At 40.3% G+C, this 25,516-nt stretch overlaps 3 protein-coding genes across 3 annotated transcripts in view; 1 reads left to right on the forward strand and 2 right to left on the reverse strand.

The window, feature by feature from the left end:
- ipo11 (importin 11) overlaps window positions 1-11,915 on the reverse strand; it is a 75,867-nt gene extending 63,952 nt beyond the window's left edge. Inside the window, exons 1-5 of the mRNA XM_080838980.1 lie at window positions 11,839-11,915; window positions 10,430-10,578; window positions 9,898-9,998; window positions 9,399-9,471; window positions 8,585-8,788 (exon numbers count right to left, since the gene is read on the reverse strand). Coding sequence (XP_080695106.1) covers window positions 8,585-8,788; window positions 9,399-9,471; window positions 9,898-9,998; window positions 10,430-10,567 — 516 coding nt within the window. The 5' untranslated portion in view covers window positions 10,568-10,578; window positions 11,839-11,915. The remainder of the gene's footprint in view (window positions 1-8,584; window positions 8,789-9,398; window positions 9,472-9,897; window positions 9,999-10,429; window positions 10,579-11,838) is intronic.
- A 1,241-nt stretch (window positions 11,916-13,156) lies between these two features.
- On the forward strand, window positions 13,157-18,563 carry hsd17b3 (hydroxysteroid (17-beta) dehydrogenase 3; the record flags this gene model as incomplete). The annotated part of the gene is made up of 11 exons (XM_080839850.1): window positions 13,157-13,307; window positions 16,119-16,165; window positions 16,317-16,392; window positions 16,474-16,581; window positions 16,690-16,757; window positions 16,853-16,897; window positions 17,024-17,058; window positions 17,151-17,232; window positions 17,372-17,437; window positions 17,729-17,878; window positions 18,456-18,563. The coding sequence occupies 11 exons, from the start codon at window positions 13,157-13,159 to the stop codon at window positions 18,561-18,563; spliced, it is 936 nt and encodes a 311-aa protein (XP_080695976.1).
- A 1,126-nt stretch (window positions 18,564-19,689) lies between these two features.
- ercc6l2 (excision repair cross-complementation group 6-like 2) overlaps window positions 19,690-25,516 on the reverse strand; it is a 15,822-nt gene continuing 9,995 nt past the window's right edge. Inside the window, exons 17-19 of the mRNA XM_080839851.1 lie at window positions 25,466-25,515; window positions 20,612-21,242; window positions 19,690-20,410 (exon numbers count right to left, since the gene is read on the reverse strand). Of these exons, the coding sequence (XP_080695977.1) occupies window positions 20,048-20,410; window positions 20,612-21,242; window positions 25,466-25,515 (1,044 nt within the window). The 3' untranslated portion in view covers window positions 19,690-20,047. The remainder of the gene's footprint in view (window positions 20,411-20,611; window positions 21,243-25,465; window position 25,516) is intronic.

Here is a 25,516-nt window from a genome sequence, read left to right on the forward strand (position 1 = left end):
TGGTCACTGACTTTTTTTTTTTAAATGTCAGAAATGTTTATTTGTATGGTTTGAGTTGTTTGTTTATTATTCTAACTTAAACAGATGAAAATAGACAAGTGAGATGGGAAATTTGTCGTTTTTCATTTAGTTGCATAATAATTCTGCACACTCATAGTTGCCCAATAATTGTGCAGACATAGATATTCTCCTAAGAAAGCCAAAACCTCACTTTCACTTTCTTAAATATTCAGGTTTGAGATTATTGACATTTTGGATTGACCGAGAGCACTGTAGTTGTTCAATAATAAAATGAATCCTCAAAAATACAACTTGCCTAATAATTGTGCACACAGTGTAAGTGCGGAAAATGGCAGTTCTACATAATGTGCTTATTCCCATTACCTCTCCCCACAGGAAACAACATTTAGCTGAGGATGAGGGTTCAGGGAACATTAATTAAAAGAGAGATTCATCAGTCATATTACCGACACTGGGAAGCCTCTACTGGGTACAGTAATTATCCCTTATGATTAGGCCTGTGCATTGGCAGCAAAATGGCAATGTGATACGCATCATGATACAGGGGATACCATTCAATATATTTGGATATGTTGGGATACTGTAAGCGAGGCAATATATTGTGTTTTTTTTCCCATCTAATTTTAGAAAATGTGTCATAGTATTAAGAACACACCACCATATGCATACAATCTGAATCTCAGTTGTTACATTAGAGTGGAAGAGTGAAATGGCTGAAGATAGATTACAACCCTGCTGTCTAGCGGCTGGGGGTTTAAACACAACACAAAATGAACCACTGTCTGACACAAATCGTTGCACGTAGACTGTGACAGGATAGCCAGCGGCAGGGTCGACAAATGAGGCCAGACATAGCCCATATACTCCTAGGATTAAAATGCGTTTTGGGTGATCGGACTGCAATCGGATAGTGCTTGACCACATGAATGTACAGGTGTAAACCCACCAGAGACACTGCAGGTATATAAATACCAGGTGTAAATGTGATAAAGTTAAAATCATATCTAGATATAATCTTGATACGAAACACATTTTAATGGCAGGTATAAATGGGGTAATAGTTTATAAAGAGTTCACACAACACGGTTTTTGCTCTGATGTTCCATTCGGTGAAATTTTTTGGAGAGTTCAGACAAACTCCAGATCAGTAATCAATTTTGCACTTTCTTGCTTCGTGTTAACTGTTTAAAGACGCGTATGAGGGAGAAACTTGCAGACGTCCACAAGATACCAAGCAGGCTAAGATACCTGTAGTGTGAAAAGTGTTGTGACCCTGTTGGGACCCTGTTGTGACTGGCAATGAGTTACAGCAAATCAGAGTGCAAGACATGGGGTGAGGGGAGGAGTTGTCACACTTGCTACTTCGTTTTTTACCTGCAATTCAGCGCCTCAGACAACTTGGATTGTTAATTTCTTGCGGACATCCACTTTTGGAATGCATGGCGTACTGGTTTGGCAACAATGTCACCATGTTGGAGATCAGTCAAGGAGTGTGCAAACCACAATGACTTCAAGATTCCAGCATAATCAATTGTGTATAGTGACAGTGATGACAATGAAAATGGACAGCAGCGATAGGTCGGCCCAGATGTTACTATAGCGGTAAGTGGCTGACTGCGTGCTTCCTGCTTATCGCGGCTCAGTCCGTGACATAAAACTAATAACTGCAAATCGATACAGTGCTTTTGAGAACTGACACAGCATCATATATCTCGCCACTCAAAAGGTATCAATATTTTCTTACACCCCTAGTAATGATGGTGGAAGGGGTTCTACTGATATCGGCTCCGTGAGATTCGAAGTAGAGCATACACACCCCCACAGGGTGACAGGTTAATCACCAACAAAGTACATACTACATATAAAGTACATACTACTAAATATTACAAACTAGGGATGTACAATTGACTAGGGATGAATCAATGTCCATGCCACAATATATGGGTGTGGTTTATAATCCATACTAATCAACTACCAAAAGATTTAATTCTGGGGGTACACACATCCGGTAGTGTACTTCAAACGTCAGTTGATGTGATGACGGTCACCAGTGGGGCTCTACAACTGGGAGGACCATGCATCAGAGGACCAGAGGTGAGGAACACATACATGGTTAATAATGGCAAATGCAGGCTCTTCTGAATCTAAAGCTAGCAGTTTAAATCCTCCTAATGACTAAAGATCAAATGGATGCTATTCCTTCTGAGGGGGCTGTCATAAACCTCAAAGAGATAAACAGCCTGCAGCCTTCTGCTCATCAAAAAAACATAGCAAGCATTAAAAGGTGTCCCCGGGTGATGTGCAGGTAACAAGAGTTAGCTCCCCTGATGCTTGCATAAACCGCCTGCAAACCAAAATCTCTTGCATTCCTCCGACGCACTTAGAGGGAGAGAGAGAGAGAGACAAAGCCAGGCCATCTTGAGTTGGTAACGGATAATGCGGTAATTCTCAAGCAGCTGAAGGCACAGAGACGGCACTTTATACATTTAGCTGCTACATTAATACCGCCACTCTCAGAGTTAGGGAAATAATCATTTTTAAGGTGCATCATAATGCAAAAGTGAAAGATTCTGCATAGATAGAGTCGGCATAGAAAATACTACATTTTTTATGCCAGCATAATTCATTTAAACAACTCATTTAAACCCATTTCACTGCAATATGCAATTGTAATTATGAAAATAAAAACACTGGCAATAGCCAAGGCTACACACTACATAAAGTTACACATTCCACATTCCTTATGGTCTTATGATGTTAGCCAAGTACCTACAGTACAAACAAATCTCTCTACCGCAACAGTTTTAGATCAGTGAAAGAAAGGTTAACTTATTGATACTGGCAATACTCCACATACACAATCCATTGGGTCTGCTCATGCTTGCCAGGTATAGTTACAACTTAGTTTCATCATATTTCATCAGTGAATGAACACATTTTACACACACTGTAATATAGATCTGATACTTAGATTAAATTGATGCTAGTAGCCTACTTCATACCACTTCCTGCAGTGTCATATAAGCCAAATACAATCCGCAGTTCTTTCAACAGGTTATGTATTCACCACAGACAGGACTACATATGAATTTCTGTTTATTGTCTTGTGATTAGGGGTGGGTATTGCCAAAGAAGTCACGATTCGATTCGTATCACAATTCACATGCCACGATGCGATTCTATCACGATGCATCGCGATACTTGAATTATTGCGATGCATTGCGATGCATTGCGAATTTTCACTGAACACTGTTAGAAAAAAATTAAGCCATTACCAGTGGCTGACTGGCTGTGTATGATCTGGATAGTGTGTTCAATTGATAACTCAAAGCAACTCAGTTCATACATAGCTGTATTTATTGAAACGACTTTTGGAGGTTACTTAACACAAATATTATTATTACTGGATACACTGCATGTTTTAAAATTATTATTATTTTTTTTTTTTTCAATTAATAATCGATACAGTAGATCGTGAAAATTAGAATCGCGATGCATCGTCATGACGATTATTTGGCACACCCCTACTTGTGATATGGATCTTGTGACTTTTTTGTTTTATAGTACAGTACCTGAATGATCCAGTAGGCCTAATCTGTTTAAAGTTGTACTTCTATAAAAAAATACTTTGTACTTACTTTGTACTTCTATAAAGACATCTTATTTACAATGCAGTAGGCAAGAAAATGTTTAGTATTTAGACATAGGCCTACTGTTGGGCAATATTCTTTGAAAAAGACACCGCTTTCTATGTAATGTGAGTCTGTCATTTAATAAAAAGTATTCTTATTCATGAACACATCCTAACCTAGCACACACTCATTTGTATTCAGCCACTACTGCTATGCGAGTTGCCATCATCTCTGAGAAAGTAGTTCACTGTAGCCTACTTTGTTTCTACAGTTTTGTTTAATAGTGATTACTGCATTAGTAAGCACTACTAGATTGCAGAAAGAGAGGGCTGAGTTCGGGCAGGTGCAGGAGAAGTCTTCGAGGTTGTAACCATAATAACCATTTTAGCGACATCGGTAATAGTGATTTAAAAATGAGTGACTTATAATATTTAACAATATCTGCACAAAATAATTGTGATGGGAATGTGGTAAAATCTGAGCATACCGGAAACAAAGTGCCCACTTCATCCATTTCACACACCAAATCTGTAACAATGCCAAACTAAAACAATCCGAAATAGATGACAAATTACTATCAATCACAGAAAAGTTCTGTGTGTCTCTCATTCATTCCCCAATGAAACAGCATAATACAGAGGACTGAGCACTGAATCTCAGCGAGACACTAGGCAGCCAGTACAGTGAGCAAAGATTTCCAGTATAGTGACTGAAATGTCTGTGAATGTTAACTAATTAGCTGCTAAGTTAAATGTATGTATGTGGAGGCAACGCAGCGAAGCTGCACAGGCCACCTGAGTGTTTCCACCTTTTCTTATTACAGTATTTCCCAAACTTTTCATGGCGGGTGCCCCTCTGGTAGATTCCGTACCAATAGTTGGAATATTATCAGTCTGGAATGTGTATATTTACTGTTGCCACGGACACATTTTAGGTTTATTCCTATTCACCCTTCGCTAAGCCCCGCCCACCTTAACTACTGTTGCCACGCCTGACAAGCTTTCGTACCTGGCATATCAATCTCAATGATAAGTGCCGTTATCTGACGTCCGCAGAGAGATAATTACTAATTTCTGGAGTTCAGGGAGATCTCTGAAAGAACGAGGCAAAAGGGGCTTCAGTATGCTTTTGAGGGATACATACATGATATCTGCGCGAAGTCAGACAATGGGGAAATACATATTAAAACCTCCGCCAACCCCCCTGATGCTCCCACGTAGGAACTGACACAGGGAGAGCAGCAATCGGATTGGGGAAGTCGTGTGTCGGCCGTCATTTAACAAAATGCTAAAATATATTGAACAGTATGTCAAAGCGTAGCATTCTGTACATGTTGTTTGTCAGCGGAGAGGGTCAAAAGAGCGGTTGCCTTCCCTTCTGTGCTGAATCGTAGTGTGGCGGTGAGTCAACGTAGGGCAATAGCATGCTTCTAGGCACGGGCACCTCCAGTCACTAGCACTCCCTACAGGGCATGCCTCACAGAGCCTATTGGCCCCATCAGCGCGGCTCCATGACGCGGCTTAGTCAGGGCAGGCCGTATGTTTACTCAGTAACTTTGTGATGACATAAAATTGATTAGTGGTATAAATGAAGTATTTAGCACACATTTTTGTCTGAAGTGAGTTACACTGACTGACAATCGTACCCAGGTCAACTGCTTGTAAGGCAACAATGCTATTCCCTGCACCAACTTGGGCATGAATCATAAGGGGTGCAGATTAATGAACTATTGACATGGATCCGTCAAATTAGTGCTGATCATATTGCCATGGAATTCCGTAGCAGTAGTTTCCTTAGCTACCTACTAGTTTGCTACCATAGCAACAAGGCACCCATTGGTGTATTCACATCAAAATAACAGTTCAGTGTAAGTGGGACCCACAGGTCTAAGTAAGATATTTGTAAAGTTTAACTTATTATTCAGCGGGACACCCAAGAACTGTGCTGGCCTGAACATCAAGGATAATCATTTAAGATTAAGACTGAAATCAAGATTTAATTCCTTTCAATCTCTTGTCAATAAGGAACAGTGTAAGTAAAGGCTGACAGATATGTGTGTGTGTGTGTGTGTTTCTTTTTTAAGTGCGAGAGTGCATTGTGTGATTACCAGCAGACAAACTCATAGCTCTGCTTTTGTCATGAAACAAATCTAAAAGCTTTTATTGGGTCTGAACACCTATTGCAGTCAAAGTTCCCTGTGGATTTAATTTGGCTCCAGTGTGGAGACTGTCTCCTTGGTGATTCCACAGCTCTTTAAGACATCGCAGCTATTGACAGCTAAACAGCAACACCTACAGTCTGAGCCTAGTACCTACATGGGATATATGCGGATGCTCTTCATATTGAGGATGAGAACAATGAGTCACAATAACTTCACAGTTTGCCACAAGCAAGTCAGCCTGTTTCTCCAATCAGGATCAGCTAGGCCACAGCACAGGAAACAGCACAAAAGAGCACAAAAGTTCTGAATTCACAATACTGGTTAACGCGACAGGTTTGGTTTACCACCAAGCAAGCTGACACACACCATACACACACAAACACACCCACACCCACACACCCACACCCACACCCACACCCACACACACAGACACAGACACAGACACACACACACACACAGACACACAGCCCTCTATTAGACCTTCCCATAATGTCTACGAAACCCTGTTTTCATATTGATGATGGTAATAATTAATTTCAAACGTTTTGGTCCAACACGGCGCCAAATGTTTGATCACTAATATAAACAACTGTGCCGATTTCAGTTGGCTGAAAATGACTCTCAGTGGAGTACTGTGTAAACTCAGAGCTGTCTTGCCATTTTCTCCTGTGCTGCCTGACAGCACAGATGACAGGATAAGCAGTCCAACACAACAAAGTTCACTTTCACCATCACCCATACATCTGAAACTGGAATGAATCACACTACAAATGAATGACACTAGTTTAGGATGTTTTAATTGCGTTTGAGCACGGACTTGACTGAAGTGAACTCCACCATGAAGAGGAACTTATTTTTGCATTAGCATTCTTTCCAGATGTTTCAAAAATAGATTATTAGCTCCCACATGCAAACTAAAAGATGAAGATGAAGAATTCCGCAAACACTGAAACAAACAGAGAAGATTCCTTCATAGTAGGCCTTTGCTCTTATGGCCAAAAGGCTTTGATTTCTAAAGCAACACATTGCAACAATTTGAAACTTCTTGAGGTATGGTTTTATAGGCAACTAGTAGTTGTACCATCTTCAAATTTATTTTGATAGCATATGGCCCCGTGAAAGACATATAAACACGTGTGTCTTTCCCACTAGCCATCCAGGATATGCACTATATAGTTCTATGTTCCAGGCTGGAACACCCTGCAAAAATGGAAGGAAAGCTTTCACAGCATGATATTGCCAGCTACACTACCAAAAGATAACAGTTTGTGTGTTGGCAAGCTTCTATCAGTCAGCTGGTCTGTTGATGGTGTTTGAAGTTAGCTTGCTAGTTTTCGAACAAAACTACTTATTGCTGCTTTAATGTTGAAAATCCAATACAGATGCAGTGCAGCTGGCTCTTTACATTTTGGTTAAACATCTACTACCACAAATGGCCAGGGCTAACTTCACTGTGTAATGTGCACATATGCCAATTAAAACCAAAACTCTAGTGAAAAATTCTCCTAATTCAGGCTGTTTATGGCGGCTTCAGAGTTTACCAATACAGGATGTTGTCAGAAGAGTAGCAATGAATTGTTCATTAGTTATTCTACCAGAAGAACTGTGTTTTTTAAGAGGAGCTCCTCCATGACACAATTCAGGGAAGGGATAACGGGCCTCAGAGCAAGCCTCCGCGACAGATGAACCAATCAGTCACGCGGCAGGTCTACTCTGCAGGCATCTGATGGCTTCCACTTTCATTCATTAAAGAGACACCGAGCCGAGGCTTCATAGAGGGCGGCTCATCTGTGCATTCGGCTCACGATCGGCGCTCTGCTTAAGGCCCTGCCAATGCAGAGACGCAGATGAACACTTCGGCTGTCAATCTGGGCTGCTGACGTACACAAGGCCTTGTCATTCTCATTGTGTCTGGGCCCTGGCAAGTTTATGCCTATGTTCAGACTCCACTTCCCTCATTCCCCCCTAACCCCTAAGTAAATGGCATAGCTGCTGCTGTCACGAGAAACTTCCTTATTTCTTACGGTCTTAAATCAGCACACCTAAACACCCAATTTCAGCAAACAAATCAGTGGGGAATTGCAGATTAAGGATGCCCATGCTGAGAGCTCTACAGAACCCACTGAATATCCGCAGTCCTCACAGACCCAGCATCAGACATCACCCTGACAACAAACCAATACCAATTTAGCTGCACAGAAAACTACAAACGGTAAATTCAACCGAAACATAGCACGCCAAGAGGATGCCAAACCAGTGCATCTCAAAGTTACGGCTTTACATAGACCAACTCACAATTATTACTGAAAGTTTTAATGTGTGTAAGTGTAAATACAGAATGCATGTACATTTACTGAAAGCTTCACATTCAGACACGTATGTGCACGTTACCTATATCCCCGTTTATGACCTTTTCGGTTTATATTGCCAGCGTCCAACCACTAAAACCACAGTTGGCCGGGCAAGTCAAAAACACATCATGGCAAAAATGTGATGCAACACTGTCACATTCTCAGCCCTGAGTCATACAGGCAATAGAGAGAAAGTGAGAGAGAGTGTGATAGAGAAAAAGAGAGAGAGTGTGAGAGAGAAAAACAGAGAGAGAAAGAGAAAGAGAGAGAGAGAGAGAGAGAGAGACAAAGAGAGAAATAGAGTGAGAGAGAGTGTGAGAGAGAGAGTGAGAGAGAGAAAAAGAGAGAGAGAGAAAGAGAGAAAGAGAGAGAGAGTGAAAGAGAGAGAGAGAAAGAGAGAGAGAGAGAGGGTCACTCACGTCCTGGAAGAGCCTCCTGTCTACGGCGAGGCGCTTGGAGGCCAGGGTCTTGGTGACGTGGTAGAAGGTGAGCAGGGCGCGGTGCTGCTGGAGGCCGTCCTGCACCTTCACCAACTCCAGCAGGATGGGGATGAGCTCGGGCCACTGGCGCGGGCAGTCCAGCCGCGCCACCTTGGCAATCAGAACCGCAATCTGGGTGGCAATCTGGGAACATAATCCTAAGCGTTTAACTGCCATGCAAAAGCTTACCACTGCTATTGGCATTGTAAAATAAAAGGAAGAAGAAAAACTTCCAGACAGTAATTATCCAGCTTAGAAAATGTTTTGGCAACCCATGCTCACCCGCTTCCTATTCAGAGTCAAGGAAAACATTGCTAGATCATTAAAAATACCAATGCATGTCCTTGTGCAAGATTCTAAAATTAACACTTCGAATGTGTTAATGAGATTTCCGCCCCCGCTAAGGGTGGGGTGTCAGTTCAGTTTGCGGCCCTTGTTGAGTATCTGGACTGCGTGCCAAGCATCTGTAGTCAGCCCCATTGATCAAAACTACACCCTGCCTGACGCATGCAAATGAACCTCTCTGCTCTGAAGTGATAAACACAGGCCTCTTCACCTTCTAATGACGGCCTATTAATCAAATTAACTCCAATCAGATGGAAAGCAAACAGGTCCACTTAAAAAAAGGAAAGCACCCAATGACAAAGTGGGTACAAACATATGCTGTGATGACGTGAGTGATTTTCCTCCGTCACACGAAACTAACATGTGCTGAACAGACTGTGCTTCAGGAAGACTCTCCAGTCTAGCTCACCTGGTTGACTGGCTCGTTGAAATTTGTGACGAGGCCAGCGCGGAGGGACGTCTTCTCCTCTTCAGACAAAGCACTGTGGGTACAGGGATAGACAAAGGCAGTGTGACTTCAGGGAACGTCACAGAAAAAAGCAAACAGGCAGCTTCTGGAATTGTCCATTTCTCCACTCCCCTGGTGTGGCATTCTGTCACCAAATAAGACTTTTGCAGAATAAACGGACGTTTGCCTTTACCCAAGCAGATACTGAAACAACTCAGGCACCCCATTGGGGGCAATACATGTTTTAAAGCACATACACACACACACATAAGAACAAAAATGATGTAGGCAGCATTGCTCCACACCGCCATTTGTAGCGAGTTAAGCGATACTTAACCATCTGGAACTCTCTATTAAATGGTTAAGAAGGGCAGATCATGATGATATTTTGATTTCTTTTTATGGCAATAACTGTGTGAGTGGAGGATCAGAGCTTGACGAGAGGAGAATAGAGACTCACTGTGGTGCCACTCTCCTCCAGTAGCGATCGATGCCGTTCTTGAAGTACAGCACTGCCAGCCATCTCACGTTCACATCGAGCATGTGATTGTTGAAGATGTTCTGGTACCGAGGAAACAAGACAACACTTCAGTTTCAAAGACTTGAAACTCTTTGAATGGCTAATGTGTATAGATGTTGCTGTATGAATAAACATGCTTTGCTTTTAAACACACAAAGCTACTACATAAAAAACAGACGTTACGTCTACAAACAATATCAGCAATACTGCAGTAGTTATCCTAGACGTATCACCATGGCTCATGAAATGTGGCTATATCAAAAGTAATACTGATATTTATCATTTACAGCATTTAAATTACAGAATTGCAAAAACAGAAGTCCACCAATCGCACAACACCAGCAGTCAAACAAACAAAACAGACAGACATTGAAATTCCCACAGACTAACAAGCATGGCTCAGCAAAGAGGCAACGCCCCACAATCCACACAATCCTCTCCAGAAACAAAGGTGGTGGCAGAGCAGACTCACCAGCAGCACCGAGTAGAAGCCGGGCTGGGTCTCCCACTGGCGGAGCTGCTCCTCGGCTGGCTTCAGCACGGCCGTGTCCTGGCTGGTGGCCTGGGTCAGGGCCTGCAGGACCACCGAGCTGGCACTCTGGATGTCCATGGGCGAGCGAGCTGGGACAAAAAGGGTACACTGGGCCTTAATGTCACTGCCTGTCCAAAAACCTGACCGCCACAAAGCATTTCCAAAGCTAAATTAATTATAGTTTATACACTCGGATATCAGCATCGTTTTATCTGGTTTGTTTTGTCTGGACCTCTTTTAAAAGTCCCTGTGAATACCTCAGTTTGTTATGAATGTTATTGATTGGTTGCAATTTATCATCTCTCTGTTAGTCACACAAGCAGTTTGTTTACAGAATAATTAAAAGAAAAATCTATACTTTGACACGTGGCCCAATTAAGTAGTGATTCTGGTGGCCAAGCAAACCAGTCATGGAGATTAAAGATGTGCCATTTGTCATACATCAGATTTGACTTTACACCACTGAAGCAGTGTAAGAATTGTGTAGGAATTTCAGACACATTTTAGCCATGTATGGTACTTTTTGCCTGAATGGAACCTTTATTATTGTCCAGTAACAATCCCTCAGATGGTATGATGTCTTGTTCAAAGCATCCTAGAGTTTTGATATGCTGCTTAGGGATCAAAGCTGGCTAGTACTTTTGCATTCTTATTCAATTCGGTGTCATTCTTTTGACGAAAGAATAACACTTTTTACAATCAAATTGACAATCAATGACTTGGCACTCCACACAATTAAGCCATACATATACAGATGTTAAGCAGATGTTTCGGCTTGAACACTAGACGCTTGAGGATAAGAAGACACCCATGACAGAGGTAACCACTGTGTAATGTTAGACGTGTCCCTGACAACAGGAACCACACTCACTCCGATTTCATTAGGCCATCAAAATGACCTAATCTGCCAAACAGGACTAATAATCGTCAAGCACATCTCCAAAAGTCGATCAAGAAGCCGTGCCATAACTTTTTTTTAAAGAGCCAACTAGCCACATAGCTAACATTATCAACACGAACCAAATAACAACCAGCTAACTAACAAACTATCTGGACAGCTACCTATCCCGCTTCTGAGCTAAAATAGTCCGTCCATGCCAATACACCCAGCACAAAGCCTGCAGACTGCATTACTTTCAGCCCCAACCGAGAGCAGATGTTGGCCGGGCCATCTAGGTAGCTAACATGTCAACACTGCTAGACTGTCAGCTTGCTAGCTAACTAGTGGTACTGCACACGCACGCCGGCGGCCTTCGTCCAAAACAAAACCACTCCAATGTATATATTAACAATACAAATCTTTTTTTGAACCAGAATGTAAGATAATATGGTTCCTTAACAATACTTACCGAAATAAAAAGAGACTCCCCCTAAATCTAAGTGTCGACTCTGTGTACACGCTTTCAGGATGGCGCCATCCAGCCAATGGCGCCTAATGATGACGTAACAGCATAGGTTAACGTGCATGCATTTTCTGTTCCCACTTTCTACAAATACAATAGGCCTATATATTTTCCCCTGTATTCATTCTAAGCAGCTTTTCACAAACGTTTAGTATTATGCCCCCCTGTACATTTAAGTTCATAAGGGGTGCTTTGTATGCATCAGAGCAAAAGGTTTACAGCAACCTGCAATGGTTCCCAAAGTTTTCATGGCAGGGCCCTGTTTGACAATGAGTAAAAAATGGCCCCTCCCAACATCATGATGCAAAAGACAGAGATGCTCATATAGCCTATTACCTGATTAAATAAAAAACACAGATGCCCATCAAGCAATTGCATAGCTTTTCTTAAACATTGATTTGACATTTTAGCAGTTAAACATTTTAAATTTCATCAATCAGTTCAACCTAAATATTTGATCAATTTTTTATTTTATTTTTTTTGGTCAGAGCTATGGGTTAAAACGGATAAAATCTGCTCGGATCAAATACGATTTTATAGTGTAAGGATGCAACGTTCAATTCTTTTGATCGGGTCATCTTAGGCACATGTCCGCTGTATTATTTAGACAAGCTACTTTTTAACATATAGGCTGAACATAAGGCCTTGACCATATAACACAGGCACAAAATAGGCTATAAACTCATACCCACATAAGTTAGTTATAGGCTTCTCTACTGTAGTAACACTGTCATACTTAATTTGACCAGTTGTAAGTTGTTTAGGGATCTCATTCCACACCCACGCCCCCCTGGTGTGAATAGTGAAACTGTCTTCCAGAATGGACAAACACACCTTTCAATTATTCACTTTTTATTGGGCAAGGGGTTACTTGCATAACAAACAAGCTTGATCATAAGGGGCTTATACAGTTATACATTCTTAAAATCCCCTTATTCTTCTGCATATCCCCATAGTCCAAAACCCAAATTGCTCTCTGTCAAGCCCCTTCCTTCCAACCATTCCCTCGAACAGGCTTATCAGGCTTAATCTTATGTCCCCCTCCTCAAGAATCTTATCTTTTTTTCCCAGGAAATGGCCATGGCTTGGAACTGCCCGATAGATTGCCTTGTTTTTTCAGGATAATTTCTCTGATTGGCTCTAAGACCTATCACTCCGAGTACTAGAAGTGCAGACGCCTATTCAGATTAGACTCAGTAGCGCCAGTCAAACAGGACTAACAAGCATTGCAGCAATTACTCCATGCTAGGCGCCACTTTCCACAATGGGCTTTTTTGAGTTGGTCTTTACTGCAATTGGGGCGAGCGTTGTCTTCTACTATGTTCTAAAAACCCTGAGACTTCTGAAGGTTCTTTTTCCAAACTTTTGGGACACTTTGCCAGGGAATTTTTTCACTTCCATGGGAGAGTGGGCTGGTGAGTCTGATGTTTGTCTTATATAATGTGTCTGATTGGGGGAAAAAGAGAGGAAGAGGAAGCATTTGTACCATTCTGGAGATTAATAAATCATCAGAAGTGCCACAATCAAGCACTGTCTGAATAATCTACAGGGCAGTGATTTCAGTCAGTGTACACTATCATAGGTCACCAAGCAAAGCAAACATATCCTTTGATGGATAAACAGAAAACCTTCAGCCGTGCAAACACCTCACTGTATAACTGCATACTTACATTTAGTACATGAATAAACTGTTCACATCCACCTGTTTATTTCACATTAGAATTCATAATGGAAAAATGCGTATCTCAGATCAGTGGCTTCAATGTTCTCTTTGAGGGTAGTACTGTTCACTGTGGAATTCTGAAAAAGTCCGATTTACATGTTTTTATGTGGCTACTTTCATTTTACTCAAGCTGCTTTATAGTGAGTTGCATTCTTACAAATGAAATTAGCTTCAATACTGACCTCAATGCAAAAGAAAGGCCAAGTTTAAAACAATGGTTACACCTTAAGATTTCTTTTGGATGGGAATACTGCTTGTTCGACTGCTGGGGTACGGGATGTTATTCCGAAATAACTGAAAACATGGAGAAAAAATATACTCTGAACATAACAAAGCACAATCCCAAAACACCATCTTTGTACTTTGTGGATAACATGATTTGTAATTATACGAGTGGAATGTTTTTGTTCTAAAAAATAACCATATTAAAATGGAAAACAAACAAGCACAGCAACAGTATGCCACAGCATTTTATGAAGAAAGGAAATACTGACAGGTCCAAAACTGACAATAAAGGCATACTGGCAATGAAGGCATACTGTTCCCAGGTTTTGTTATCACATATTAGAGGAAGCTGTACAGAACCCTCCCAGCCACCTTCCACCATGTCAGTAAATCAGATATGTCCAATTAAATGTACAGTTATTCAATTTGACAAAAATTCATGAATGTGTATGGGCCATTCTACTGAATTCGTGTAATATGCAGTCCTTCAACAATAAAAACTATTTACAAAACAATTAGGTATTTAGGCATAGATATTTAATTAGAAAATGTTATGGTCTATATAAACCCAATGCATTACATGAGATAGTGATAAGCTAAATATATACAAAATCATCATTTATAGGGTACTTTCTATTGGGAAGTAGCTGTCCCCAACCCTGACATCTAAATTTCAATGCCTTTAAATAACACTTTTCAATTTTTTTAGATTTTTTTCAATGATTTCATTTCAAAGATCTTTATGATTGGGTTGAAACAGAACTTGGAATATTTAGATTTATTGTGGGTTTAATTTTTTAATCAATTTAATATACTCAAAAAATCATGTCCCTAGTTTTCATGTCACTACCGAAACACAAGAGTTTTAGTCCATTGGCTGAGCCTGTGTTTTAGCCACGACTCTGCATTTTTGACCATGCAGTGATACTGCATCTCTGTCCCTCGTGGTTGAATGGTAAGTAGCTAAATCCCATAGTTTTTATATAAATGTGTTCCAAAGTCTGAAAATCGACGTGTAACCTTAAGAATTGTCACTACCGAAACGCATGTTTTCTTCAATTAAGTAAACCTTTTGGGATTTCATGGAAAATCTTATGTTTGTATGTGTGTTCGCCTCTTCAAAGATGTGTTTGCAAGCCGTGTGCTTGCTAGAATTCTTTATTTATGCTTAAAGTTAGCTAGAATTGTCACTACCGAAACAGTCACTACCGAAACATATGGTAGTGACCAGATGATTTTGGTAGTGACAAAATGAAATGGTAAGTAGTTCAATCCCATAATTATTAAATAAATGTGTTGTGTGGGCTAAAGGGCGGCCCAGAGCACCTTTTGGATGATTTTGGGAGAGAAATGAACATCCATCCAACAGTGCAGTCACTACCGAAACAGTGCAGTCACTACCGAAACAGATAAATTGAACTTGAAAATTTGGTAAAAAAATAATTTCTATGGATTTCATTGTGAAAACTTCAAGAAATATTTGTAAAAATACTCTTCAGAGAAGGGAAGGAAACACAATCTGAACAGGTCAATAATAATACTTTTTTACTATAGTAAATGTGATGTTTCGGTAGTGACAATTTTTGGAAGAGGAAAAACATTCCAACACATTCTGAAAATACAATATAAAACTTGACTGTTCTTTTACTAGATATGAGTACTTTAGATATGGTACAATATACATACGGACAAAGTTTTGGGAATAAACCATAAAAAAATTCAAAATATATCCGACATTACTTTACATCAATTCGGTAGAATGGCCCGTATACTCTTCAACCTGTTGGCATACTTACCTTAGAGGCATACTTGATTTTTTTTACATCAATTTTGATATCTATTGCAGTTCCACAGACCAATCCCAGATGAGAAGCTATAAAACAGGGGTCTGAAACTCAGGCCTGCGGGCCAAGTACGGCCCCCCAAGCGATTTTATCCGGCCCGCAAAGTTCCATTGATTTAAAAAAAAAAATAGAAAAGTTCCATTGATTTGATCCACCCCAGCGTTTACCGGCCCCCGAATGACTAGACTGGACGCTCATCGGCCCCCGGGTAATTTGAGTTTGAGACCCCTGCTAAAGCATGATAATAAATGTTCACTGTACTGTACTCAAATGTATAGAATACAGTGACACAATGGTGATTTTGCCTTATGCTTTAGATATTTTAGGAGTAAAGACAGTTCAATTGTTTATCTCCATTGACATGAACCCCATCTTGTCAGATGTTGAAAATGTTGCTTACATGTTTATGCGTTGGCACATGCCCTCTTTTTCAGTTATAACTGGAGGCTCTGAGGGAGTTGGCAAAGCATATGCCCTCGAGGTAACATGTAACCGATGCCCGTCTTACATTTTTTGTCACACAAAATAATGTGTGTTTATTTCATAAGAGAGAGTGAGCGTGTGTGTGTGTGTGTGGAGGGGGAGTGTATTTTACTTTTATTCCAACTTCTATTTTTATTTCATCAATGCAGCTAGCCCAACGCGGAATGAATGTGGTTATTATTAGCCGAAGTGTTGAAAAACTAACGAAAACAGCTGAAGAAATAGGTAAGCAGGAGACTTAATACCTGTTTGGAAAACTTGATATGCTATTTGTGTACTAACTATGTGTTTTATTGTACATGGCAGAAAAGAGTACTGGCAAAACTGTAAAAGTTTTAGCGGCTGATTTCACCAAGGACAATGTCTATGAATCTATAGAGAATATTCTTAAAAACCAGTGCATTGGTATTTTAGGTAAGTATCATGTGTTTTCAGTACTGAACGTTAGTTCAAGAGAAAACCTGCAAGAAAATTAAATTAAATGTTATCTCTCTTATGTCTATGTCTTTTTACAAATAACAGTTAACAATGTTGGTATGTTGCCCACGTCCATCCCCTGTAAGTTTCTCAATACGGAGTCTCTCGAGCAGGTAGGATACAATTTCAGCATTTCTAAAATCTAGTGTCATAATAACCTATCAATGTTTCCACTGACTAGGAATGAGTATTTGTGTTTCTTCCCCAGAGACTTAATGAGGTGATAAACTGCAACACAAAAGCAATGATGCATGTAAGCGCTTACATTTCCCCACCTGAAAATACACTTTGCCCAAAGCACATAATATGCATATGGAGTATTGCACATTGAATGGCCATACCTGACATAACATCATTTCCCATCCTCTTTTCAAAACAGATGTGCAGACTTGTCCTTCCTGGGATGGAGCTAAGGTAAAGAAAAAAAAAACACCTGTTTAAGAAATACACTCGTATGGTTTTAGAAGCTAACTGATACGGTGGCTAATCAACACTCATTTTTGCAGGGGGAAAGGGGTCATTCTGAATGTTTCGTCTGGGATGGCTACCATCCCTTTCCCCACATATACACTCTACACAGCATCAAAGGTTAGTTATTTTATCACATAGCACATCAGAAATACATCTCACACGCAGATGACACTGGTCCACACAGAGCCTAGAATTTATCACAAAACTAAAGAAATGATTAGTGATTGAAATATATACATTTCTTACCCCCTCTCAGGCATGTGTGGATACATTCTCCCAAGGCCTTCAAGCTGAGTACAAAGCAAAAGGAATCATTATACAGGTAAAGGCACATTAGCAGGCAGCAGTGCTTGAAAATCCTAAATATGCTAGGGAACATGTATGTCTTCATCAACAGACTTTGTTGTCAAGTAGGTGTAGTGCTCAAGTGATCCAAAAGCACCATGTTCTTAACTCACAACAAGGGCTGACTGATGAAGTGAGGAAATATCCTCCCTCATCTGTAGATACTTTTACATTTAAAATGCTCAAATTGCACTGATGATGGTTTAAAATAATCTTGCCGTCACGGTGAAGAACTTTGGGGCCCTCTGTGTTCTTGCTTTCTTTTCAGGCAGTGACTCCTTTTGCGATATCCACCCATATGACTGGCTACCAGAAACCCAACCTAATCACCTTCACACCAGATGAGTTTGTCAAGACATCTCTGGCCTACCTAAAAGCAGGAGACAAGACTTTTGGGAGTATCTCTCATACAATAATGGTATTTATATATATGGTTGCATTCTGTTGCATTTTAGGAAATGATGGTCCGTTTGAGACAGCTCGGAACGCAGATATTTCCAAGGGTCCAAGTCGGAAGTGCTGGAACGCCACTTGAAGTCGATTTAAGCTCGACTTCAGTGAGACATGTCATTTGATCAATTTGACATCATTATCAGTATGGGGATGAACATGCCTTACAGATAATGTGGCTTTCTAACAGCATGAAGAGGCATCGTGTCAAAATTAACAAGAAAGCAGTTGTACATACTGTGGGTGCCCAACAAAGGAAACTGCACGTATGGTTTAGAACTGGGTAATTTGAAGTTTGGGGAAAAAAACTTTTTCTGAATTGTCTCTAACACACCATTCATTAACCAATAGTGTAAGATGGAATAGTATATGAACCATAATATGAATTTTATCTGTACAGGGTAAAGCTTATAGCTACTTAGAGCCATTTTGTTAAGCAAATCTGATCTAATCATTCCAACACTATTACTCTAAGAGCTAAGCATACCTCAGCTCATCTGGAGGAGCTCTCACCATACCCTCTCTTCACTACTTCTTCCCTCCAGGGGTGGATTATTCAGACAGTGCCAATGCAGTACTTCCATACAGAGAAGATGCAGCAACAGCTGATTGAATTTGTTAAAAAATGCAATACTGGATCAGACCAACTATAGCAGCAGAACACCCCTACTGCCTCTAGCTGAAGACATGGAATGACTCTCTTTTTTTATATTCATATGCAATGTTGAAATTAGCCTTCTTACAGTTATTATACAATACCACTCATGGGGAAACTGAATTAAGACAGTCTGTTTAAAACGTGAAAAACACTTAAGTCTTCACACTTATATTTAAAAATAACCTTTGTCAATGTATTCATGTTTTTGAGATATGGTTAAGAGTTAGGCCAAATACTATTGGTGCACTCTCCCATAATTGTAGGCATATAACGTCCCTTTTGGGATGGATGCAAAGTCAAGGTATTCTCACACATATTTATTACCTATTAAACCTATCTGCAATTGCAGCAGTTCCCATGAACTTGGCACATATCCTACTCTTTAAAAAGAACGAGGAATTTCCACTACTTATTGATCACAGTAGAACAAGTGGTTACACCCTGGAAGCCTGTTCAGACATATATAGGGAAGGTGGAATGCTGATATCACAGAAAATAAAAAAAAGAGTGTTTTTCGCCGCTTTCATTTACCTGTCAAGACTTTCGCAGTTAGGTTTGATGCGGTGTTTCAGATGTTTAACATATTTGTCTGTGCCAAGTAACACAATAAATGCTCATGATGATCAAAAACACAGCTTGTATGTACCTCCCATATTTGCAAAGCATGGAAGTGTGTTGCCATATGAAAGAACAATGGAACAGTTCAGCTGTAGAGCAACGGAACATATTATCTTAAAGGGGAAAAAAAAGACCTTGAAGAAAAAACAACAGACAGTGTTTGGATAACCACATAACTCAACACAGATGCACGAAAATGTCAGTTTGACCAGAGTGCCTTGCACCGAAGCGTTCAGCACCCAGGAATAGCAGGTGTTTAAGATTTGCTGCTCATTATAACTACAATGAATATTATACAAATTTACTTTAGGTATAACAATTTTATTGTTTTGGCATTATATAAATAAAATTGGATTGAATATTGAATTGATCACAAAACATTTCACAAAAAATTGCCTTTGTTGTAGGTATTTGAACATGGGAGTTTGAACAAGAAACTTAGAAACCAGCAAATGAGCAAGAATGGAGAGCAAGGAAAATCTCAAATCTATCCAAGTGTCTGAACTATAGGTTGTCACTGCAAACAGTTTCACGAGTCCTGTTTGGGAATGGGGAAGGATGGCTACAATTAAATCAGTTCAAGAAGATCTTTGGCTTAGGTCTGCCTTAGGAACATGGCAAAACCTCCCAAATACAATGGTGGAGTTATACGATTTTTAAACACGATGCAACAAGGTGACCTCCTCATTGTTGCCAAAATAATTATAAAAGAAACATTTTCAGGTAAAAAAAAGAATTATAAGCATATAAAAAACATTTGTTAATTCAAGTAAAACCAGTTTGCAATATAAAATATAAATCCTAAGGCCTCTCTAAAATGTCCCCAATCTGAATGGGACGATTACATTCTTTGTCTTATAATTAGTCTTGTTTTTTCCAAAGGAACTTTTCATTTTTTCTCCAAAGTGGAGATTCATTGCTTTGGATGTCTTTCTTCACAGTACTGCTACAGATCTTCTCTATTTGGGTGAGATCTGTCAGTTTGTTGATACTCTCCTCGTTGCCCTCACTCAGGATGTCCCAGAGGTCTTTGCTCCTTGCTTTGGCCTTCCTCTCCATTTCGGGGCCGGCAGGGTTTGAGGAAGACGGGGATGGACGATCAGAACATCCAGGTTTGGGTTTGGGTTTGAAGAGCTGGTCCAATATGGACGTGTCCCCTAACAGATCTGTGAGGAGAGACTTGCTGGAGTGGGGGTTCACACTCTGATCATCTCTAGAGGGGACCTGGGGAACATGCGGCGGAACTTGAAGAGGAACTTGAAGGGGAACTTGAGGGGGAACATGAGGCGGAACTTGAAGAGGAACTTGAAGGGGAACTTGAGGGGGAACATGAGGCGGAAGTTGAAGAGGAACTTGAGGGGGAACTTGAGGGGGAACTTGAAGAGGAACTTGAGGGGGAACTTGAAGAGGAACTTGAAGGGGAACTTGAGGGGGAACTTGAGGGGGAACTTGAAGAGGAACTTGAGGGGGAACTTGAGGGGGAACTTGAGGGGGAACTTGAGTGTTCCTCTCAGTGCAGGTGTCAGCAGTGTTTCTCTTGGGATCAGGTTTGGGTACACGTCTTTCATGTGGTTCCACATGTGCATCTCGAAACGTCCTTGTCAAAACTATGGCTTTACTGCCTCCTGATAACGCAGGGGGAGACCTTTCAGTCCGATCAGAGTTTCTTGGGGGGGTTTTGGGGCAGAGAGTCCTACACTTTTTTGCTCTGCTATTTTCCTCAGTGCCCTCCGACGTCATCAAAATATGCCGTTTGGGAGCATGTTCAGTATGTGTGTCCTTTAAGGTAGGATTCTTTCCAATTGGGAGAGCTGTAGAGGAGGAGGAGGAGGAGGAAGAGGAGGGGGGAGGAGAAGCAACCATCCTTGATTTCACAGCTGCAGATGGGGGCTCAGGGAAGACTTGTTTCACGAGATCTTCCAGGTCTGGGTTCTGCTGGCTGTAGTACTGCCTCAGCATCCTCTGCCTCTGCTCAGAGGTGCTCTTCAAAAGGCCATTGGCAAAAGTCTGCACTGAATCAGCCCCAAAGAACTGGGCCATCAGCCTGAAGTGGCTCCTAAGGGATACAATAAATACTGAATGACCAATAGAAATGCTTGTTACAAGAACAAAATAGCAAAACAACAAACAATTATTTTTACAATTCTTCCTCTCTTTCTCGCTCTCATCTCAATGGATTCTTCCTGCACTGTAAAACTATTCTTACACAGGCTGCCCCCTTCAGCCCAAAACAGCAGTGGGACTTCTAGGTTGCCCGAACAAATACTATTATATAGATAGCAGCATAGTTGTGGTAAAGCTTGGGGCTAAAGTTGGACATGACAGACCATATACTTCCTGTCTGAACATGCCTTAAGTACATTTAATAATTTTCTTTAACACATTATTAAGAGCCTAGAAGGCACATAGCCAACTACATATTAAAGGGAAACCAGGGCCCTATTTTTAGATATCTTTGTGTCCAAAGTTTTATTAAGGACAACCAACAATCAAAATCGATCCAGTATTGAGTAAGAGCGCTATAACCGGCGACCCCAAAATGGATACACAATGTAATCCAATGGGGCAAGCATCTGTGCCAAAGTTAACAGCTTGTTTTGCCACTGAGAGGCTCTTAATGTTATTATACAGTGCCTTGCATAAGTATTCACCCCCTTGGATGTTTTACCCTTTTATTGCTTTTATAAATCAGTCATAATCAATATAAGTTGGCTTTTTGGACAAAAAAATTCACAAAAAAGCCCTCTTTAACTTCAAAGTGAAAACATATTTCTACACAGTTATGCAAATTAAATAAAAATATATAATGAAAATAAGTGATTGCATAAGTATTCACCCCCTTTATCACCCCCTTTATATAGACTGACCTAATTCAACAGAGGTCCAGCCAATTGGTGCTAGAAGTCTCACAATTTGTGAACTGGGGATCAGTGTGCAGTGAATGTGTCTCAAGTGATTGTAGTATAACGTCACCTGTGTCTGGAAGGTCCATTCACTGGTCAGTATTCAGTAATCAGTATTACTGGCTATTGTTAAACCATTAAGACCCAAGATCACTCTAAGCAACTCAGAGAAAAGGTTGTTGAAAAGTACAAGTCAGGGGAAGGTTACAAAAAAATGTCCAAGGCACTAAACATCCCCTGAAATTCTGTTAAATCCATCATCAAGAAATGGATGGATTGTGGCACATGTGTAAATCTGCCTAGATCAGGCTGTCCTCACAAACTGAGGGGCCGTGCAAGAAGGAGACTAGTAAGAGAGGCCACCAATAGACCTATGACTACTCTGAAGAAGTTTCAAGCTTCAGCAGTTGAGATTGTAGAAACTCTGCATACCACCACTGTTGCCTTGGTTCTTCACCAATCAAAGCTTTATGGAAGAGAGCCACTGTTGAAAAAAAGGATCGACTACATTTCGCCAAAAGGCATGCGGGAGTCTCCATGGTCAAGTGGAAGAAGGTTCTGTGGTTTGATGAGACCAAAGTGGAGCATTTTTTCAACAGTGGCTCTCTTCCATGAAGCTTTGATTGGTGAAGAACCAAGGCAACAGTGGTGGTATGCAGAGTCTCTCCCATACCAGCTGCTGAAGCTTGAAACTTCTTCAGAGTAGTCATAGGTGTCTTGGTGGCCCCTCTTACTAGTCTCCTCCTTGCATGGTCACTCAGTTTGTAAGGACGGCCTGATCTAGGCAGATTTACACATGTGCCATATTCCTTCCATTTCTTGATGATGGATTGAACAGAATTTCAGGGGATGTTAAGTGCCCTGGACATTTTTTTGTATCCTTCCCCTGACCTATACTTTTCAATAACCTTTTCTCTGAGTTTCTTAGGGTGATCTGTGGTCTTCATGGTGTAACAGTAGCCAGGAATACTGATTACTGAATACTGACAAGTGAATGGACCTTCCAGACACAGGTGTCGTTATACTACAATCACTTGAGACACATTTACTGCACACTGATCCCCATTTCACTAATTGTGAGACTTTTAGCACCAATTGGCTGGACCTCTGTTGAATTAGGTCAGTCTATATAAAGGGGGTGATAAAGGGGGTGAATACTTATGCAATCACTAATTTTCATTAAATATTTTGGTAACACTTTCTATGAAGCCCAGCGTTATAAGGCCCTATAAGGACATTATAAGGGCCTTAATAATGACTTATAGCGATTGCTACAATGACTTATAGGTACTTTATAACTACGTATAATGTCTTCATGATGACTCATAATCACCTTTATGATACATTATATCAGTTCATTATGAATGGTTATAATTAAAGACGGAATAATGCATTATAAATATGTGACTGTCGGGTAACACTTGCTATGAAGCCTGCCTTTATAAGGTTCTATAAGGACCTAAGGACCACGTTTATGATATGATCTTATAGTGCTTCATATATGCAGGCTTCATAGGATTCATGATTACCCACACAAACCTATGATCACATATTTATAATGCATCATTTTATCTTAGATTATAACCATTTATAATTAACTGACATAACGTTTCAGAGCAGTGGATATGAGTCATTGTGGAGATGCTAAACATAGTTATAAAGAGTGCTACAATGACTTATAGCTACTTTTAAACGTCATCATTAATGTCCTTATAGGACCTTATAAAGGCAGGCTTCATAGCAAGTGTTACCCGACAGTCACATATTTATAATGCATTATTCCGTCTTTAATTATAACCATTCATAATGAACTGATATAATGTATCATAAGGGTGATTATGAGTCATCATGAAGACATTATACGTAGTTATAAAGTAGCTATAAGTCATTGTAGCAATCACTATAAGTCATTATTAAGGCCCTTATAATGTCCTTATAGCGCCTTATAACGCTGGGCTTCATAGAAAGTGTTACCAATATTTTTATTTTATTTACATAACTGTGTAGAAATATGTTTTCACTTTGACATTAAAGAGAGCTATTTTGTGATTTTTTTTGTCCAAAAAGCCAACTTATATTGACCATGACTGATTTATAAAAGCCATAAAAAGGTAAAACATCCAAGGGGGTGAATACTTATGCAAGGTACTGTAAGTACCTGACAACATGGAAAGGATCCCTACAGAGATCCCTGTGTCTGTTTACCTGAACTGTTGAAAATGACCTTACCTACAGTTTCTGTAGTTAAAAGCTTCAGTGTCTGTTGAAGAACAATGTGAATTGTCCCTAGTAAATGTTTGAACCTAAAAAAGATCTAAAAATAGGATCCAGGTTGAAAAATCCCAAACGTTTCCCCTTCCCTTTTAACATCACTGGAGAAAATGCCATTTTGTTAAAAGCGGGTCACCAGTGATGAAAAACAACTCATTCATTTTCATTCAGCCGCTGACGAAGTGCAGGCTGCCGCCTCGCATGGAAGCCTCTGCCGTCGGTGTGTGAATGGGTAGATGTGTGAGACATTAGCCTGTAAAGCGCTTTGGGAGCTCTAATGAGTAGAAAAGTGCTATATGAATGCACTCCATTTACCATACTCGTATAATGTGCTTAAAATGAAAGTTAACACGAGACAGTTCTCTTGTAGGCCTATTTTTTTCCCTGTAACAGGACAAGTGGTTTTAAGGAATAGGGGCTGTATCGTAACGCGACCTATTATCCCGCGGGCCACCAAAAAATCCGCTTAACAAACATGTTTTTATCAATATAAATATGGTTTAATGAATCAACCTTACATATTTCAGAAGTGACAGGTGTGTATACAATGCACGAAGTCTTGTTTGACTCTCAGCAGGAACATTTCTTACCGTATTTTCCAATTTGTTTTGTACAGTCGCTAAATGGCAACAAAGTTGGCGACTACCTATTATCCCGCATTGATGTAAAATGCCGTTGGGAATCAAGCTCAACAAGAAAAAGAATTTACACCGAACGTCGCGAAATCAAAATTCTACTATTTGTATCAGGCTGGTTTGTACACGCAGTATTACAACACTATCTTATACACTTCAATACGCTGTATATGTGCCATTTTTGCTACAAAGCTAATTGAAATACCCTTTTTGGGCAGGGACTTAAGTTTTCCGAAATCCGCGATCCTGGATGACACCAACATCAATATTAAGTAACGTGTACCAGCGCTTGCGGGATAATAGGTCGTGCGGGATAATAGGTCGGGCTACGATAACTAGTTTGAAAACCCCTGAGGGAAATATGAGTTAATATGAAAATACATTCATGGTGTTGATAATAACAATCAAAGGCTGTTTGAAGGCCGAACAGGGCAGGTTGATATACTGCCTTTGCACATAAGGATCCTCACCTGCAGATAGAGTTAGGCGTCTCTCCGATAATGGCGGTGCTGTTGCGGAGG

The sequence above is a fragment of the Sprattus sprattus genome, assembly GCF_963457725.1.
Source record: "Sprattus sprattus genome assembly, chromosome: 5".
NCBI classification, from domain to species: Eukaryota; Metazoa; Chordata; class Actinopteri; order Clupeiformes; family Clupeidae; genus Sprattus; species Sprattus sprattus.